This window comes from Chiroxiphia lanceolata, chromosome 3, assembly GCF_009829145.1.
Source record: "Chiroxiphia lanceolata isolate bChiLan1 chromosome 3, bChiLan1.pri, whole genome shotgun sequence".
NCBI lineage: Eukaryota > Metazoa > Chordata > Aves > Passeriformes > Pipridae > Chiroxiphia > Chiroxiphia lanceolata.
This window is the reverse complement of record NC_045639.1, coordinates 81,660,702-81,681,181: the sequence shown is the minus strand read 5'-3', so window position 1 is coordinate 81,681,181 and position 20,480 is coordinate 81,660,702. Positions and strand designations below refer to the sequence as shown.

The following is a 20,480-nucleotide window of genomic DNA, read 5'->3' as shown; positions in this document are numbered from 1 at the left end:
AAATGATAAAAATGTAGAAAAAAACAATGATAAAAACATAACACATATAGTTGTACTTAAACAGCCTGCAAACCCCAACTTCTTTGCTTTAGTGATTGTGACAAATGTGAGATGATAAAATGCCTGTCAGGCATTTTATGCCCCAAATTGAAATTTTCAAGACACTGCTTTATTTTTCTGCTGTTAAAACTAGCTGAAAGAAAACAGGATCTCTGTTTCTTAAGACTTTGTTTCCTTCCACTATTTCTTTTCTTTACTAAGCTGCATATTCTAATCCTGTTGTCATCACAATCTGTCGTGGGAATATGATATGATGCCGTTCTCACTGACGGCAAAACTCGTTTTGACTTAGGAACACAGGGAACCACATTGTATGATCCCTTTCCTCAGTTTATACAACATAGAGTCAGCCCTAAGGTATCAAATGGGTAAAGAATAAAACGTTGACTTCTCAGATAAGGAAAATAATTAGAAAGCAGAATGTTCTAGCAGAATGTGTAAGAGAAATAATCTCAAGTTGTTTTTTTTTAAGTGTTAGTACCCCTTACTAAAAGCTAATTTATTCACTAAGCTCAATGTGCTCAAATATCTTACGTAAGGTTCTTCAGGCTTGAGATACAAATTCAGAGATTATGAAAAAGAATTCATCCTAGGCTCTATGCTTTCTGCATAACATTGTGCAAGCTGTCCCGTAGAAGCATGTGATCTGAAACGGCATGATCCCCCAGTCAGAGGGCTACCAGCACTGCTCAGAATAGCATGGTTCATGGCAATGCAAAGGGATGCTCTGGGAATTGAATGAATTCTCAAGACTAGCCTATGTCATTTGCTTTTTAGCCAGGGTTTCATATTGTTTCATCATGAAGAAATCTTGGCCTGATTCAATCCCAACTGCTATGTTCCTCTACTGCCCTCTTGTTAAAGCAACAGCACAGGCAGTGAAATTTGGCTCATGAGTGTTGGTATCTAATCTTAATCAATTCAAAAATTGAAAAGAAAAAAATCAAAACATCAATAACTCTACAGATTTTTTTTAATAGACACAAAGGATCTTTATCAGAAAGGAAAGCTTATATGACAAACGATATACAGGTTATTGGGTGCAACACAGTGATCTGCAGATTTCCCACTATTCTTTTTGTGCACCTGGAACAAGGAGTGTACTCAATCTATTTCTATTTTTCATTATGGAAATATGCAGATTAACAAGAATGTTACACAAAATCTCCATGGATTTGGAGAGAACATAAAGATCATCCTCTTAATGACTGCTCACCTTGAATCTCTCCACAGGTGCTGCCCAACAGAAAGTTGGGCAGTCTCTATATTTACGAGTAATCATACCTGCAAACTATATTTTTCTCACCTCATTTTGTGCATTGTGTCAATTGAAGGTGCAGCAAGATCTGCTCAGCGGATTGCTGAGGTTATCAAAATACACTCTCAAGGTTTACAGCAAGGAAGAAAAAAGTGAAAGGCACGGATAATGAGGGAAGAGATCCAGACAGCACACATTCTGCTTCTTTTCTCTGTTGATCTCTAGAGAAAAAGCAGATCATTCTCTTACTGATAGAATGCCAACAGGTGTAGTTAAAATTGGAACTCCAGGAGGAAAAAAGATATTGTTGGAAATGCTTCTGCACAAGGAAGTCTTGAAAGTAAAGGAAAAAAAAGACATATATGTTTGAGTTACAAACTACATTTTCACTACCTAATCTGTGAATGAGGATCTTTAGAATAGTGCAACTTTCCTGCTCCCAGGATAATGATGCCAATAGATGTTGCTAATAATCAGGATAATCATGCCAATAAATTACGGTTGTGCATCTGACAGGAACCTCCTCATGTGGACTGCGGGCAGAGGTTTCAGTGTTAAGGCAATCACACTCAATGGCTGTGCCCTCCTCCTGCCAGCTCAACACCTCTGCTCCCTGTCTGGCTACTTTCTGTCCTAGCCCCTCACCAGGTATTTTTCCATGCATCCCCCTCCTTACACCCATTTCCCCAGCTGATGTACTTGATGTGTTGAGAGGGCTTGGGCTCCTACTGTTTTCTTGTGACCTGTTCAACTCTCTAGATTCAGGAGATGCTTTCCACTATCTTATGACCAGTGAATCCTGAAATACTTTTCTGTACAACAGATTGTCCTCAGGGGACATTTTCCCTCCCCCATCAGGATGGCCTGTTGCTTCTTGATTAGGGCATTTTCTGGGGTAGTTGAAAACCGAAGTTTTAGTTCTTTCAACCTGAGATAACAGTCAAACAGGTATATCCTGGTGCAGAACACAGCTGAGATCTCCCATATGGTTTATGAGGATCAATAACCCCATTTCAGCTGAGAAATATGGCAGATAATATGGACATATCCCACAGCAGATCATGGTCTACCCTGCCTTATCCCTGCATTTAGCACTCCAAATGCAGTGATTTGTTTTTCTGCTTAGTTCAAGATACACAACTCTGTGGATATGAATAGGAAGTTCCTGTGCACATTACGTCCACAACATTTCTAATTGTAATATAATTCTGAGTTTCAGGAAGGCTGGTCAGATGTGAAAATGTAAAGGGAACTGATCCTGATGATAACGATAAGGACAACTAACTAACAAAGGGGTGTTCAGTGTTTTGCTCGTGTTCTCTTAGACAACAGCCTGATAATAAAATGAAACAAAAGAAACATGATGAATGAGAGTGGAGCTCTGAAGAGGAAATAAAACACAGTTGCAAACAAAGATAGTGAAATAATAGGGATCCTTTAAACTATTTGTCTCTTTCCCGCAGAACCTAAAAGACACAAAATTCACATAGGCCAAAAAGGCTGATTGCTAAACATGTGTGCATTTTCAAACAAGGTGTATCTTAGAGTCAGGAAAAGGGTAAGGACTGGATAATTGGATGACCGAATGGAACATCAATTGGGTCAATTCAATATGATCCTTCAGTGCTCATAAAACTTCAAAGATTTATTTAAATTGTAAGTCCTATCATGTATTTCAAATTAAAAATAATCTTGGATGTAAGCATTTCCCTGTTCTCAGATTTTGCAAAAGGAAATTTGTCACCTAGCAGTAGAACACAAAATGACAAGTAGCAAAGCTCAACAGGTGAATCTGCATTTTTTGACATCAGTTTAGATGAAATAGAAATAATAAAAAGTATCAACACAAGTAACAAGGCCAAGGCTGTGTGTCTTCCAGTGCAAATAGATGCAAATGCTTTTGTTTCCTTTTACAAAAATACTGACAATTTAGAAACCTCTTGAGCTTTCTCTTTCTCTCTCTCCATTGTAATAAAAGGCATAAGAAGCAACAACAAAAATCCCATTTTACCATATTTGCACTGCTGAGTTTAAACAGGGCTTAATTAAAAAATGAAAATTACTGCATTTCTGATGCATCGCTGAGCCACTGAACAATGCACTCATTCCCGCAGTCCAAAGATGCCTTTCCTAAAACCCCTAGAGAAGCATCTCACAGGCCTGCAGGACCTCAGCTGTGCTGCCACTTCACCACTTTACCACATTGTTGCTCCCAAATCCTCTTCTTGTGAATAAGTTAACGTATGTGATGCTGTTCCTCTCTGAGTATGCCGTGAGCACAGCCCTTCTTCCCCAAGAGACCCAGGAGCATTAAACCTGTGAGATCGTACGGCTTTTCAACAGCACGAGGATGGACAATTCCTATACTGTTCTTGTGCATCCCCACCTGCCCACCTCAAACAGCAATCAGTAGTTTAAAGCACAACACAAATGAAGGGAATTCTGAAGAGCTGAGCGTGACACAGCCTCTCAGATGGAAAGAAAGGTCTGCTGAAGCACAGTGAGCAAGTGGCTGATCTGGCACAGAGATGCAGTCAATGCTGGTGTGCCAGCATTGGCCCTTATTGATCAAAATATAAACTCAAATATAACTATGCAGACGTCTGCTTACATGTGACTTTTACATATTTGTGTAAGATGTAAATTAAGTGGATACAAACTTGAAAAAAAAAAGTAACTCTAGCCTCTCCAGCCTGGCAGGGGGGCTATAAAAATCTGACCTTTTTGTCAGTGGAGAATAACTGCAGATATAAGTTCTAATTATTTGGGCAGTTGGGTTTTATTCACCTTTTTTTTTTTCCTTTTTTTAGCTATGGGAGGATTATCTAGAGGCTTCTCAGCACAGATCCCCCCCTTCCTTATCCTAAAGAAATCATTTCCCATATTCACACGAAAGGTTCCACTCATAAGACACAGAGTAACAGAGTAAAGTCACCTTCCTAAGTGAGAAGTGTGATCAACATATGCTAGAAAACCTTTCAGAACCATGTGTAAAAATAGCTGAAGTTGTGTTGTTTGTATTAGCACTCTGAACTATTCCCAAGCTGAGACCAGATCTTTGTTCAGGCATAAGGGGAAGTGTTAATGTTTACTGAGTCAGAACACTGTTTCTTAAAGAGCTTAATTAACTTCATTGTTCTTGGCCCATGGTGTCTCAAGACAAGTCACAGAACATACCGAGCCACCAGAAAAAGGCAGATAAGTACAGCCCCATTTTCTGTGTTTTTCAAGTAACCAACTGTGACAAGGGGAAGCATCGGTCTGAAAATGACCCTATTCTATTAACAGTTTTTCTCACCAAACTCTCACTATAAAAGAAGAATGTGGAAGTGGAAATAATTGAATTGCACATTGAAAGAGATATATTTCATATGAATTAAAGATGTTTATCTTCATTAAAATAACCAGACAGAGAACTGCTGTGCTTCATTCAGTTAAGAAAGACTTGGTATTCATGTTTATTTTCCATGTAGTAATCAGAACCCCTGGGATATGATAACTTAGCTGGAGCTGTTCATCTTGAAATTTTCACTTGGAATCCAGCCCAGTTTGCAATAATTAAAAGTTGTTATCTGATGGGGAGAAAATAGTACCTTCTTTTTTCCTCCAATTTTTAAATGACTTTGGTTAGACTGTAAGAAAAGCAACTCTCAGATAGGCAGGGTGTCTGTCCAGTTTAGTCTGTGACACTGGATGCTGAGAAGACTGGGATGTATCTGCCTTATCTATGTCTGATAGTTTTTAAAAGTTCTCTATGACAACCTGTGGCAACGAGTTTCTAAATTTAATTAATGAGTTTCTTATACCTTAAACAATGCTTAGTACGTTGGTGAAGTGTAACTTCAATCTCTACAAGCCATGCTTACTCCCTCACATATAAAACCTTCACCTTACTTTTTTTATAATCCATGTAATTTACTTTTTACTAACTTCACCATTTGTGAGCAGCACCCCTTGAACTCAGGATGTTGGTGCCTTTTCCATTTTTGTAGGGATACTGGATTTGAATACCTTAGAGTCATGGATACAAAACTATTCCTCCACAGTCATATGTGGAAATACCTCCTTCAAACTGCTCAGGATTAAGTCTAGAATGGCTTTTCTCATTGTAGATCATCTGACTAGTTGGGCCAAGAACTGAAACAATCTAAACCAGTTGTCTCTGAATAATAGCGTGCTCTGAACTCTTCCTAATCCCCCTGCAGACAGCTGAAGTCTCCCCTTGCACTTATCTGACCCTTGCAGCCTTTAATCTGAGGGTGTTTTGCAGCCGTTGTCACCACCCTTGTGAGTCACTAGAAGTACAGCCTCGATCATCAGGTGGATTTATCAGGCTTGACTTTACCCATTAAACAGGTAAGCATTTTATCAGAGGTTGCCAGGCAGACTTGCACACTTGTCATCATCAGAGAAGGACAGGCACGTGCACAGTGTTGCTGGTTCCCCCTGCTTTGCGCCCTGCCTTGGGATGGGGTGTGCTGTCCTCTAGATAGGCCAGGCTGACCTCTGAGTGCAGGACAACTGTTTTTTAACTCTTGGCTAAGAAATTTCAACCCAAATTGATTTTACAGCACATATTCGTTCTGTTACCATTGGGAAACTCCGCTTTCTTTTAACAAACACTACTGCTCCTCTAATGGTGTAGTCTTCTCTGTTATTCAGATATATTTGAACTCCACTGTATTACAGTATCACACTGATTATCTTCTAGCCTACTTAGTAGGCATCTACAAGATGTTTGGATTTTGTCATCTTGTCTCAGGCACGCAGAGTGTTTTCAGCTTTGCCCTTTCAATAATGAGTCACTCCAACTGGCATGCTCTCCTACATCTGTCACCTTGTCCTCAATCCTCCATTTTAAAGCACTCCTACAGTCTTTTTTTTTTTTTACCCTGAATGCTAGCAGACCCCTTCCCCTCTACACTGAAAGCTGGAGTTTTCACACATTCTACATTTGTCTATATTATATTTACTGGAATTCTGGTTTATGGAAACACAGACTCTTAAACACAATACTTGAGAAGTCTGGGAAATAGAAGTCTTAACTGATAAATAAGAATGCGAGTAATGTCCTCATGGGACACTTAATCATAGCAGTCCAGTTCAACAAGAGAGCAGAGAGCTGTGGTGAGTCTGTCCATCTCGCTGGACTTCATTGATACAGAACAGTTTGGTTAGAAGGAACTACAAAACAGGTTTGTGCATAATTTATTAAAAATGGAGATGTATGTTTTAAAATAAACAAACAAAATTCAAGTATTTCTCAGCCTGTACACAGTTATATTACAGAAATAAAGAAACATGTACATTTGCACACACAAAGACAAACATTTTGAAATAAATGATTTATTGAAAATTATATCCTTGGTTCCAGTGCTCACTGAGGTGTGCTGTTAAGCCAAGCTAATTTCTTGTGTCTGCCTCAGAAAGGCATTACCCCAACTGTCACTGTAGTTTGCATGCATAGCACAGAGGAGGACACAAACCCCATGTCCTCCTCCTCCAGGGAGTGCTCCCAGAAAGCTTGTGCTGCCACTGCTTTCTGGCCCTGAGTTCCATTACAGATTTGTCCCGCTACTTGGCCTGTGATAGGGAATCCCATACCCATGTAAAGCCCATAAAAATGACAAAGCCTAGTGCTGCTCAGGCCTCTGGTCCTTCTCCACTGTCAGCCTTACACACGTACCTGAGGCTGATGCCATTCATAAATCCAAGCTTTTGCAGAGTATTCACAATGCTTCCTCTCATTCCACTACACCAAGGGCATCTTGAACGCAAGGGAGGATTAAACCTGGTCAAACCAGTACTTTCCAGAGACATTACCTCTCATTTCACCCCTTACCCACCACTGCCTCCCCACCCCCTCCAAAAATGGAATTCTCCAGAAGATTAAACATGTTAGCATTTATGACTAAGAGCAAGCAACTGAAAACTCCATGTGGAACTTCCTATATGTGTTGTGCACGCATAAACCCTTGGGTATTTTACACAGAAATGTTGATTATAATTATAGTACTAGAACATCTCTACTGCCAAAGCATCTGCCTTGCACCTGCTCTCCTACCATGAAAAGAGAGCAATGAAAGAGAACAGAAGCTGCAGCAGGAAAGGGAAGAAAAATAGTAACCTCTTTAGAAAAATACCATCAGTTTTTCTTCAAACAGTTTTTTTTTCTTGGCTTCAGTGTGGGAAAAAACAAGCATGGCTCTTCCACTATTTCCTTGCTCATGATACAAGCAAACTCATGAAGGGCATCTCAGATCTACAGTTCTTTGAAGGACTACAGTGAAAGGATGAATCCTCAGAAGACAATATTTTCTCTTTATCTGGTTGAGCAGACACAGTGTCAAGACAGGCTTTCTTTCCCTTCCTCCAAATGGAACGTGTTTATTGGCACTGCGACATCAGCTGAGGGTGGATATCACTCCCTTGCAGTTCAAAGTAAAGTCACTGCAGGTTTCAGAGGAAGCCAGGGCAGGATTTAAAACTGTATTTCCTTTAGAGGCCACTGAATCCCTTCTACATTTCCAGCATGCTGCCAGTCAACATGAGGGGTTTTTTCTGATAAAAGCAAAATTGCATCAGTAAATGAAGCCCTCAGCTATCCTGCAGTTAGTACATAGCCCTGGTTTTCATATATAATGAAAATTATATATGAATACATATATTAATATATACACTAATATATGTACACATTCAAAGAAAAATATCTGAACAAGGTGCTTAAGAATGTATATATATAAAAGTTGCTTTAACAGAACATTCACTTAATATTTGTGAAAATTATGCCTAGCACTCCATATTCATGTTCTCTGAATCCTTTCTATGTAAGTCGGTAAATAAATACACAAACAAACCAGCATTAAACATACATGCTTCAATGTATTTAAAATATTCATTTTAGACAGAAAGGCACTTGGTGCACACGTCAAACAATTTTTTATTTTGGAGTATTTGCCAAATGCTAATGTCACAGACAATATGAAAGATCTCTTGTGGTGCTGAGATAATGAACTCCCAAGGTAATAATTTCCATTATTAGCTTTCCATTTTAGCTGGAAAACACCCTTAAAATTCTTTATGTTTTACATTTCTTCTTAATAGCAGCACCACTTTTAAAAAAATACATATTTTTCAAAATTTGTATTTAGGAAAATACATCTGACAAGGTTTAGATTTGCTATTTGTCACTTTCCAACTAGGTCATATATATTTGGGTAAGAATTACTTTAATATGTATTTCATGTACATATATATATATAAATTCCATATATATAGTCATGGTATACAGATATAAGTATATATATATTCTGGGATGGTAAGAATATCTATATTCTTCTATATAATACATGTTTTATATAAAATATATTTTCACAATATAAATATAAATATAGCTAGAGGTAAACGTAAATTCTGTGAAGGTAAGAAAATACAAACAGCAAGAATTTACAATGTCTATTATAGCCACAAAGTATTTCAATAACAACAACAAAAAACTATATAGTATGGACAGTTGTTTTGGAGAAAGAACCAGCTGAAGAAGATGGGAGGTAAATGTAATGGAAAAATTCAGGCTATTTTTTTTTTTCACTCATGCTGCAGTAATGCCTGGAGGCAAGAGAGATACTTGGCTGACTAACAAAATGCTAATTATTCAGAGACTTCTGTTTCACAGAGTAAAGCCACATCAGTAACTTGGAAAGTGGGATATGTGGAATTCTTAAAGCGTACTAATGAAAAAATCTGTCAGGAGAAAATTTAAAAGATAAGACAGGAAAAAATTTTAATAATGTGATATCACACTTATTTGCCATCCTGTCTTTCATATTGTGAATTTCATATTGTGAGTGCAGGAATGCAATGTGTGATCATGAGAATGTGGCTGTAGGTTAAAGAGGAAAGAAATAAATAAAATTTTAAGCAGAAGAAGGTGACTCCAATATCGAGGATGCAGCTTTAAAAACATTGTGATAGAGTTCAAGTTCTTTAAAAATGACAAGTTCATTCCTATCAGACAAAATTTGCTATCATCTACTTTGAAATTTTTACCTGTGTACCATACCCGAGCATCCAAACATTGTACCTCATAGTTTTCCACTCAATATAAAATATATTGAATATTTTGATATATATATATTTTGATAGTGATATCTTGAATATGAAGTTTGGGCCTATAAAGACATGCACAAAAGCTCTTGAGGGAAATTAAAAAGGGGAGGATCTTAGGCAAAATCTCCAGATAAAATATCCCAGAGGTGCATCTGTCTCACACTCCCAGACAACCGTGTGTCAAAACAACATTATTAGGACTGCAATAGAGAGCACCAGAAAGTTAGAAAAGTGCCAGAACTTTGGTTGTCTACGCAACTTAAATTCAGTTTGCACCTGTATACACATTATGGCAGTCAATGGCTCCACCATCTTCTGTTTTTCCCAAGTCCCTTCCCTCTCCCGGTGCCCAGAATAGTTGATGAGAATGTATTGAATGGCTTTTCAAGATATCAGTTGTTCTCTGCACAGCCTGCACCCTCTGACGGTTTCTTGCATAGCAAAAACTTGCAGACAGTATTTCAAAATGCTGCTCTGAGGGGTTGGACCTAAGTGATCTTTAAGGTCCCTTCTATCCCAAACCATTCTATGATTCTAAGATTCTGCAGTGCCAGTAACCATGGTGGCTGAAGGCATTAACTAACAGGCTTCATGGAGCCTCTAGGGACTACTGCTACCATTTTATACCTGGGTAACTAATATCAAAAAGGCTCTTTAAACCCGGCTGGCCAGTTTGAGATAATGAGGATCTCATTTTTCCATAGCTTTGAATTATATAGTACTGCATTTAAGGCATGATCCTCATTAATTTCAAGTGCAGTCAGGAGCCTCATATCTAGAAGGTGATGGGACTTTGCCAGCAGGTTTCTCAGGCTTTGCCAGAGTAGGGTCTCCAGAGGTCCATATAGGCTTTGGGAAGGTATACACTGGGGCTACAACTCCTATACCTGTTTTTTTCCAACTCCATTCCTCTTTCCCTTTCCCTCAAATCTACTAATATTTTTGTCATGTATCTTCCCAATTTGGCTTTTCATCTCACTTCTTATTAATCAGTCCCAAATTCTAACCTCCTCTCTTCAGACTACCTCTGGGACCAAGACATCCAGGCCCAATATCCTTCACTAGGAAGAACCTGTCTCAAGCCTTCTGACTGTTTTCCCAGTCTTTCCTTCATTTGTAGGCACTTGGAGCTCTTCCTGTTCTCAGTCCTTCACCTGTTTTCTTACCCTGTTTAACGTTATTTCTCTCTCTCAGTCTCTCCTTCCATCCATCTTTCCCTCTTCACAGAACCTATTGCTGTCTGACATCACCAATTTACTCTTTTCCAGTCCAAATTGTCCTTCCCATGCTCAGTGCTTTCTTTTGCCAGCTCCTCTGTCAGTCACTCTTGTTTTGCTTCTGCAAACTTACTCCTTGGTGACTTGTCCTACTCCTTCCCTCTTCCTGTTCTCCACTGCCTACTGGGGACTTGGTCCAGTCTGCTTTCTACACTCTGAAGCTGCCCTTCCCCCTATCTACCGGAGACTACTCCTCCTCGTGCTCAGTGCTACCACTAAGGAACCCTGAGATGTGAGCATGCCATGAAGAAGTGCTGAAATTCTGACATGATGGAATTGGCAGCCTTGTAACATCAGTCACAAGAAGCCAGGGGAGAACTGCAGGCTTAGGGGGTCTCTGTCAGCGCTTATCTCTGGGCACCAGTGTGAGAGCTCTGACATCCCTGCAGTGCAGTACAAGACACCGTGTGTACTCCTCAGGGCTGGTACTGCTTATCTTTAGGACTTACATCACCTTTCTCAGGTGCTTGTTTGTCGGAGGTACAGCTCTGTTTCTTGCCATTCATTCCTTCCTGACAGAGGTTAAATACTGCATTATATGCATCACCAGATTAGTGGCATGTATCCTTTTGGAAAGTTGATGCTGTGCTGATAGCTTGGAGAGACAAGGGAAATTGAAAAACAACCACTCTGCTTCCATTACTATCTTTGTAGCCAGGAAAGCAATAAATCTGAAAAAACAGTTAATTGAATGGAACATTGTGAGAGGACAAATGACATTGCTAGGGACTGTATTACCAGAGGAGTGAGATCAGGACATTCCAGTGATTATCTTAATTTCTTCATCTCTTCTGTCAATAGCTCTTGACTTCATTTCATTTGGCTGCCTCTCACTTACTTCCAGAGGCAAGAGGACAAATCCTGCCAGTGCCACACTGCAGCACCGTGTGCTCCAACTGCAGCAAACACTGTGACATTATGCTGCATTATGCTGAGGCAGCCAGACACTTCTGCTGAGTGCTGACATCAGTGATGTATCAGTGTTTCACTGACTCCCATTCTATTAAAAGAGCTTAACAAGGTTGGTGTTCAGCACTGATGTCTCTGTTTATCTGCATGGAATTTAAAGTGCCCATAACTCAATAGCAAGTGGTACTCTAATTTTTTTGAAAGATCCCTGTAACTGGTCGCTGATTCCATTACACATTCTCAGTCCCTTGATGTGTTGCTTTCCAATGTGGATCTCTTACCATTTGCCAGCCTGGGCCTGGGAGTGCAGTGCAATGGGGGAGGGAAATGAGGAAGCCCAAGCTGCTGTGTGCAGTCACACCTTGCCACATGGACACGTGGAGGTCTCAAGTAGCTGTGTGTGTGCCACAAACACAAACCCGTTGCTCAACTCCCAGCAGATACCAATGATCACCCGACCACAAAGTTTATAATAGCGTCAGGACTGGGGTAAATCTAGGAAAGCTGGAGGTTTTCAGTCTTGTTGACAGAGCAGAGTGTAAGAGCTGTGCTCTTTCAAGTGCGGCCATTCACTCCTGAATCCTCTAGCGCTGTTACCAGGAGCTAGGCTGCCAATAGCAAAGAGTGCATGAAAAGATATGCGTTTCTGGAACTGCATCCCTCCTTTTCACAAAGTTTTCCTTCTAGTATTTCAATTTAACAGAGGAAGGGGAAGAATAATTTTCTCTATAAAATGAAAGAAGGATGTTTAATGCTATTACAGCCTAGTCAAAATCCGGAGAAACAAGGCAAAGTGAAATGGATGTGTCCATGAGAGAGCATTCCATCTTCAGGCCTCCAAACATACCCCTCTGTAGGAACTACATGGCACTTGGGCTTAAGTGGAATAACACTCTTTGAATATGTGCTACATTTTTGTGTACAAATAGGATGGAAAAAATACACAACAGCAATAGGATGAACACAGTCTTTATTAGCCAAGCAATAGTTTTATAGCCATTAGTATAATTGGTAATGTGAATAGACCAATTTGCTGATTCTGTTCCTTTATTTTTATTTTTATTTTTTTTAATAAGAAAAGTTAATTTGTATTTATTTTATTTCTTCAGATCTAGTTTGGGTCTCATATTATTTACTAACAAAAAAAATCATTTTGTGGAAATGTTGAATGAAACCGAGTTTCAGGTTTCATTCATTAGATCCATTGAAAATACTGTATCAAGACCAAATAATGGTAAGGATAAAAGTTGGCGAAGATATCTGTGTTGATCTTTGTTCTTTATAGACTGATGTTCTACTTTCAAATTATAGCAGAAAAAATGCCATACATGTCATAGCACAACTAAGAAATGCTTGAGGCTTCATAACACACCATTGCAAAGTTTTCAGTAAAGTGTTCATAACTGCACACAGATGAACATCTACCAAAGCTATGCACATAAAGTTCCCGTGCAAAATTTGCTTTTAGTGGCAAAAAAATGATCCATTTATGAGCTAACAGACCAAACATGTAAATAAATGTCATATGCATACGCGGCCAATATCAATATGCAAATATCAGGCTTAGACTTATTTTCCAAAAATTGGTCCTGAAGTGTTGCCAAAAGTGAAAGCATCAAGATGAAGCTAGGCTATAACACAGTCAAGATCAAATTTTTTCAGTTAATCAGTTTTCTCAGTTCAGTCTCAGTAAGCAGAGGAGCAGTTCCACGTTTGACCTTGCTTTTCTCCACTAAAACAAAGTCCTAAAAAGATCAAGCCAATCCTCTCCCTATATCAACTCATGCAATAATTTTCATACAATAATTTCATGCAATAATTTCCCTGCTTTATTAGTGAGAGCTTGCTCTGCTTTCAGAGAGGTGAATATAAAGCCATCTGAGTGTCCTCTGTCCAGATATTCCCATGTCCAAGTGTGATTAGCACTGTCTTGTCAAATTTAGCTCTAAGCCATTTGTGAACACCTTCCTTGTTTATAGTAGCACACTGAAATCTCCAAAGACCTCTGTGTTTGCTCTTCTGTGTATTCTATTAACAGTGCACTACGTTTCAAGATGTCATACTGCAGAAAGCTACAAAAGCATTTTTAACTAACCTAAACATAATCAAGTGAATTACTTTCATTCTGGATAAATACTGCTTGGTATGATTCTGACAAAACAAAATTGGGTTTTAGTTCTACTGCTGTAAATCCAGAGTGACTGTACAAGAATTTTTTGTACTGCATTTGAAATTCTTAAATTGCATCCCTATAAAAATTCAACTGTGGCTAAACAGGATTGAACCCCATAAATGACCAGCTATCACCTGCTCGGAAAGTGGTATAAGGAAATTTTCAAAAATATATGATCTTGAGAGAAATTTTCAAGAAGCTGATAACTGGTGGAATGCCCAGATATTTTTACTATTCCACAAGAGAGTAAATAAAACTATATAACATAATATTTCAGTTTTCATTCTGGTATAAAGGAATGACTCCCAGCTGACTCCCAGCCTTGCTTTACTAAAGGTAGTCTAGTTACCTAGGTGCAACCAACAACAACCTTCAACTCAGGACCTGGAGTTTTCTTAAAAAGCTGAAATTCAAAAAAGCAGGAACTAAGGCACAGAACGGGAAATATTGCTTTAGTTAGAAGAGTCAAGAACATGCATGAGGGGACTACCTCTATCAGACTTCATGTTGAATTCAGCACTATGCATTCCAGTACTATATGCAAAGAACCAGTTTTAAGTGTGTCCCAGCACTCCCATTTGTCTAAGTATTTGCTCAGCAGCTGTACATAGCCAATCTCCTCACAGAGATTTTAGCATGATGAAAATGTGGTTTGGATAGTAACTTACACTGTTACTGTTGATTTGTGCACAAACTGTAAGAGACAAAGCATCTTCTATCCCTGATTTACCAGTTTCTAGCCTGTATGTCAAAGTCAGGGGGAAGATAGCAAAATGTTAAGATTTGGGGTTGGGTTTTTTTATGGTGTCAATGAGAACAAGTTATTAATGCAATGACAGACTTTTCTATTTCTCTCAATAAACAGGACTGCATTACTGAACTGTAAAGCCAAGAAGACAGTGTGAAAATATGCAGGGGAACAACAGCTGTTAGTCATTATTTTCTCCTTATCCTTTCAACACCTCTGTTTCAATTTGCCCTCTAATGGGTAAATCACACTTTCTCCTTAGGACATTTTCTCATGTCAGGCAGGTACTAAAAAGAGTCCTGAGACAATTAAGAGTCATTGGCCAAAGACACCCTGTCTTTTGTTGCTTATACTGTAGATATTGAAGCTAATTTTTATGCTTTATCAAACAGATAAAACTGATGTGTTCTCTTAGACCTTTGTGGTAGAGGATGTTTCTGCTTTCCTTCTCTAGACATTGAACCTTGCTTCTTTTTTTTTCCTTATACAGCCTCTCTTAAATTTCTCAAAAGAGAAATATAAAATATAAAAATTATGGCATCACTTTGTTTAGGCCAAAGAAGAATCTACCATCAGACAGCATTTAAACATTTGTTTTATGGTTTACCTCATCTGACAAGGCTTTGCAGTAGCTATACAGAAAAAGAGGAAAAATAGAAACAATTTTGCTTATGATCACATTCAGTGTAATGCAAAAGCTACTATACTCTGCACTATTCTCCATTTCTTAACTGTAAGAGGAATATTTACTGGTGTTTGAGCCATTGGTTCACTCTGAATTTAATTAATCTGACTCTATGCCACAGAGAAAACAAGGCAGGGAAAAATGCAAACAGCTACAAACATCACATGTCCTACTAAACTGGACTTTTTAACAGAAAATACATTTTCCTTTAATAACTCTGAAAGTCATAATTATCAATTTTTCCAAGCAGTCATGTGGTAGAAACCTCCAAAGTGACAGAATATGTCCACTGATGAAGCTGGAGTATATCACAGCATGCACAAGCTTGAATGCATGCACTCTTCCAACTATTTCTCTTTCAAAGTAAGTGGCTGCTTTTCTTCAGAAAGGCAATTCAGTTTACATCTAGTTTTGACTTAAAGATTTGAAAGATTACCCTGATTACATTTCCCACACAGCTTCTAATATGTAACATTTTACAACTGGTACTGCTGCTACTATTAAGTGAAATGGATTGTGCAGAAGATGTTGTGGAGAAGGCACAAGTCACCTGGCAGCTGTGCTTGGGCAGTGCTAAGGTACACACACTCCTTATGGCTACACTCAAAAAGGCAAAATATTGTTCCAAAGACTGCCTCAGTCTTTGTGGTGCCTCAGTCTTTAATGGTACAATAAATTACCTGGATTTTAAGCTCTCCATCATCTAGGGCAGCTCCAATCCACCAACCCTCCTAGCTTCCTCAGGGCTCATATTATTACTGTTTACCAGCTCTTACATAACTCTGTTGTTTCTGTTGCCCGTCACATGCATCACTGATTGCAGTCTCAGAAAGAAAAGGGGAAACAAAAATAATAAATAAAAATAGAAACAAAAATAAGCTCCCTTGGTACCAGGGAACATGGAAATCTTAGGAGCTTGGCATAAAACCTGGCACATATAGTGACAGCGTCTGATGCTGGCAGCAGAATGAAATATTGGGACCACGTGAAAAAGAATAAAGGAAAAAACATTCCCTCTGTAAAAATACCCTATGTATATGTATATGTGTATATATGTATGTATGTAAGGAGCCACCATGCTAACTAAGAAAACAATGTAGTTTTAGGGGGAACGCGTCAGGGACCGTACCTGCGGGTGACGCGTTACTAAGGAAGGACCCCTCCAAAAGACATCATATTCCCCGCCACCCCGGGATGAGATCCCTTTGTCCGTGCCCGCTCCCGCGGTGAGCGGCTGGCGCTGCCCTCACCCGGGCGAGCCACAGTGCCCTCCCTGCCCGCACGCCGCGCCTCGCTGCTTCAGGGCATAAACAAACACGGCCCGAACAACAAAGGGCCGCGCTGGCGGCGGCCGGGCCGCTCCGCCGGGGCGCAGAGCGGCCGAGCACGCCCCCGGTGCCGCCCCCCGCTCCGTTCCCACAGGGGCTGCCCCCTCCCGCCCCCTGGCAGCTGCCATGTGTCTGTTCAAGTGCGATTAACACCGACCCGCCAAATCCCCCACCCCCCGCTTCCCCTTCCCGGGCCATTTGGGGCATGCACGCGCCCGCGCCCCGTGTTTACACGGCGGCGCCTTCGCGCGGAGCCTTTTTGTGGATGGCGCTGGCAGATGAGCCGGGGGAGGTGGGGGCTCCGCGCCGCGCAGCGCCCCTCGCCACCGGCTATAAAAGCCTCCGGGCCCGCAGCCGGCAGGGCCAGGCGAGCCGCCGCGGACTGGCGGAGGATGGAGGGTGGCAGCGTGGGGTGCGCCTGCCCCCGCCTGCTCTCGGTGGCGCTGCCCCCGCAGGGGTACTCGCGCTTCTCCTCCTCCCCCCGGTGCGGGGGGCGGCCCGACCCTGCCCTGACGGCCCTGCCCTTGCCCTGCAGCCCGGCGCCCTTCTGGAGACCATGGTTGCCCGCGCCGGGCGAAGCGGCCCCGCGGAGCGGCCTCGGCCCCGTAACGGTGAGTGTGGCGGGGGTGCGGCGGAGCCTCTGCCGCCGGCATCGCCGCAGGAACGACGGGGGAATCCCGGCGGGGTGGGGATGCTCGGGGTGGGCCTTGTGCCGTGCCGAAGGGCTGACCTCTGCTCTCTCCTCCTCAGCCTCACAGCCTCGGCGGGCTGGCGGACGCCTCCCGAAAAGTGGCGCAGTACACGCACCCCGTCAGGTAAGTGGCTGTTCGGGCCGCCGCCGGTCCCCGCGGGGGAGCTCTGGGCACACGGGGCCCGCTGGCGCTGCGCAGCCAGGAGGAGAGTCCTTTGCTCGGCAGCGCAGTGCCGCACCGCTCGATCTCCCGCTCCTTTTGTTTCCACCCATATATTTATGTAGGTATTAAAGCCCCTTGGGAGTGAATTGGCCATCTATGTGCTTTTGCACTGACTGGTCGTTGGGCAAGTGATTGCCAGCATTTGCGAATTTAACATCTTTGAGGTGTTGATGTGCTTCTGTGGTGTGGGACTTGACGTGCTACGCAGTTATGTGGGCGTTTTTTGTGGTGGTGGAGTTGGCTGAAGCCAGCTACTCATTCCTGGGCCCAAGATTAAAAAAGGAACGGGGGTGTAGTTCCTAGGCCGTGCAGACATTCAGCGCCCTCACAGACCAAAGAAGCAGGTACAGGCACGGGAGAGAGTGGCAGGCAGAGAGGGTATGAACTGGCTAAGCAACCATTGCCAAGGAAAATACTTGTGTAACTACTGCTTTAATGATGAAGGTAATGATAGTATCTGCACTGTCAGTTTTGAAAAGGAAACGATGAAAATAACTACAGTTGAATCTGCAGGAGAGTCTACATTCAGAAATACTAATAGGTGTCAAGAGAGGCTTAAAGTAATTGCATAGGTAATTCTTCCAGACAAGATGCAGCTTTCTCCCAAATCTAGGTGCTGATCCTTCAAACACTGATGCACAGATTAAGCAATTGCACAGGCTTACTTCACTGTGACTGCTCCAATACTTAGGTATGAGTGAATTCTGCTGCAGGGAACACTGGGAATGAACACTTTACAAAGCTGATGTCAGTTACTTTGTGCTGAAAAGAAAAGCAGTGTTCTGTTAAACAGTAGCCTAGAAAGTATTTCTTGTGATTGCTAGAAAGCTGTCTAGTTCTGTATCTTTAAGCATTTCTATTATAAACAATCTGTAGTCAGCATTTCATTATGTTGCAGTGTGCTAGTCTCTTGGCTCATGGGCCTTCCATGGTCTGTTTCTTCTAGCTATTTCCAAACTGCAAGTAAAAGAGGATGTTAGTTGAAAAGGAACAGGAACTGTGGAGTATATTAATTGCAATATATTATCACTAGCTGATAGCCCTTGTCAACTATGATATCACCAATTTTTGCTAGTTTCTAGAGACTCCTTTAAAATCTAGATCCACAGGGCATTCTTCAATAAGGAGTTTCTTGGAAATATCTTTCCTTTCAGTTTGGGACTTGTTTCACACGATTGTAAACAACTATCTAGGCTGGAGACCTTCATTAAGGAAACTCTTAATTTAATCCAAATATATTTTGGATTCTGTTTGACACCCATTATATTCCCTAGGAATAGTTCCAGTTGGGGCAGTACTATTTGAATCAGATCTCTGGTAATACTGTTAATGAGGTACTGGAGTGTGAAATTTCACATACGTTGGATCTTGGGCTTTAGGGTAGTTTTGCTGCAAAACTAGCACTTCAAGTGCATCTTTATGTCTTCAGATGAAAATACAGAATCCAGGTAATGTTTTTTGGGTTTTTTTTCCTAATCATATGTAGAAAGTGATTTAGTAATTGACCACGTGAGGAAAGGCTCTGTAGGATGCTTGTCTTAACAGAATTTCACTTTGGTTTCTTGCCTGCCAGCCACCACATAAAGTATGTAATAACAGTAAGCAAATCTATTGTATACTTGTTTCAGACTATTTTGGCCCAAATCAAGATGCTATGATTACTTGTATCAGGAAGCTGAAGCACTTCTGAAAAACTTTCCAGTTCAAGCTACAATTTCCTTTTATGAAGACTCAGATAGTGAAGACGATGAAGATGATCTGGAACAAGAATCAAGAACAGAATCAGATTGCTGATTGCAGGGAAGACCAATGCCACTTCTAAGACTTAATTTAAACTTAATATAAATATGTATTATAGTATTTTTAAATATAATTTATTTCTGTGTAAGTTATTCTTAATAAAACTGAGATGTCTTATAATTTAACTTTTTCCTTTGTTCTATTCCTGTCCTGGTCTAGGCAGGAAATGTATTGATTAGTATTTTTATCTGACATTCTATGTTTTGTAGACCATAACCTGAACACCAATTTTAGGAGCAGAGAACAGATGCTTTGCTTTAAAGGGCTCTATGGTTATTTGACTTTGTCAAAGTCTGAGGACACAAGGAAAGCTCTTCATGGTGATTTAGTAGGCTCCATATGGAAGTGTATCAAGGAATCATTGGATTAAGTATTCTAATGTGCTTGCTGTTACAACAGAGTTCCAAACATAGAGAAGAGAAATAATATAGCTGTTTTCTAAATGGAGAGAAGAGTCCAAATTCTACTCTAGGTTTTGATTTTTGAAGAAGGTGTTTGGCTTAAGTTACTCATACCCTCATGTACATGTACTGTATTGTTATACATGATAGTTTCCCACTGCATTTGTTCGTAAAGTCGACAACAAGAAATGAGAAAAAGGCCTAATGTGAGTTCTTATTGTGAGTTTGGTTTTAATAATTGAAGCAAAGCTTGGTACCAGTCATCACGAAGGCCAAAGGCCCTAAAAGAACAACACCAACAAAAATCCAAAATTTTAACTTGAACGCCAGTGCCTCTGTCATGTAGAGCTTTTGTACATACCTGGATCTACTCTTGCCCGAGTGCTGCGTGTGTCGCTGCAGGCGGGGCTGGCTCAGTGTGCCAACAACATCGCTGGAGTGGCTGCCCCATCCCATCTGCTCCCAAGGGACCCGGTGCAGGAACGAATCGGGCCCTCATACACAGCCGGGCTCAGCATTTAACCTCCAGGGCGTGGGCAGCAGCAGCAGCTGTGTCAGTCACGACAACCTTCCAGCTCGAGCACTTGGCGCTGGGAGACCTGGACGTAAAGCCAACCTTAGAGCGAAGGGAGGCAATCTCCGGCGGTGTACTCGGTACGCGCCGCTCCCTCCCCGCAGAAATGTCCAGCCCCGGGAGGTTTCCACCGATCCGACCCCGAGCCGGCGCTGCCGGCCCCGATCGCGGCCCGGCCATCCCTGACCCCCGCCCGGCCCCGCCCGGCGCGGCGGAGCCTGCGCGCTGTGCCGGAGCTCCGCCC

General features: G+C 41.3%; 1 protein-coding gene and 1 long non-coding RNA gene across 3 annotated transcripts; one reads left to right on the top strand and one right to left on the bottom strand.

The window, feature by feature from the left end:
- Positions 1-6,510: 6,510 nt before the first annotated feature.
- LOC116785029 lies at positions 6,511-20,422 on the bottom strand. 2 transcript variants are annotated; one of them, XR_004356353.1, is made up of 2 exons: positions 20,024-20,422; positions 6,511-7,879 (listed from the first exon to the last, which is right to left on the bottom strand). It is a non-coding gene; the product is annotated as an uncharacterized LOC116785029 (long non-coding RNA). The 2 variants fall into 2 exon arrangements; XR_004356354.1 differs by lacking the exon at positions 6,511-7,879 and adding an exon at positions 17,875-18,418.
- Positions 16,695-19,386, top strand: RIPPLY2 (ripply transcriptional repressor 2). Its single transcript, XM_032684183.1, has 3 exons — positions 16,695-17,158; positions 17,298-17,362; positions 19,090-19,386. Exons 1-3 carry the CDS (start codon positions 16,826-16,828, stop codon positions 19,253-19,255), a joined length of 564 nt encoding a protein of 187 aa, XP_032540074.1. The 5' UTR covers positions 16,695-16,825; the 3' UTR covers positions 19,256-19,386.
- Positions 20,423-20,480: the final 58 nt, after the last annotated feature.

What these genes read in the sequence shown, in the direction of transcription:
- RIPPLY2 (XM_032684183.1), top strand. Translation starts at nt 16,826, where the DNA reads ATGAGCCGGGGGAGGTGGGGGCTCCGCGCCGCGCAGCGCCCCTCGCCA. An exon ending in GCGGCCTCGGCCCCGTAACG is followed by an intron (nt 17,159 to 17,297) that starts GTGAGTGTGGCG and finishes TCTCCTCCTCAG; the next exon opens with CCTCACAGCCTCGGCGGGCT. An exon ending in CAGTACACGCACCCCGTCAG is followed by an intron (nt 17,363 to 19,089) that starts GTAAGTGGCTGT and finishes TACTTGTTTCAG; the next exon opens with ACTATTTTGGCCCAAATCAA.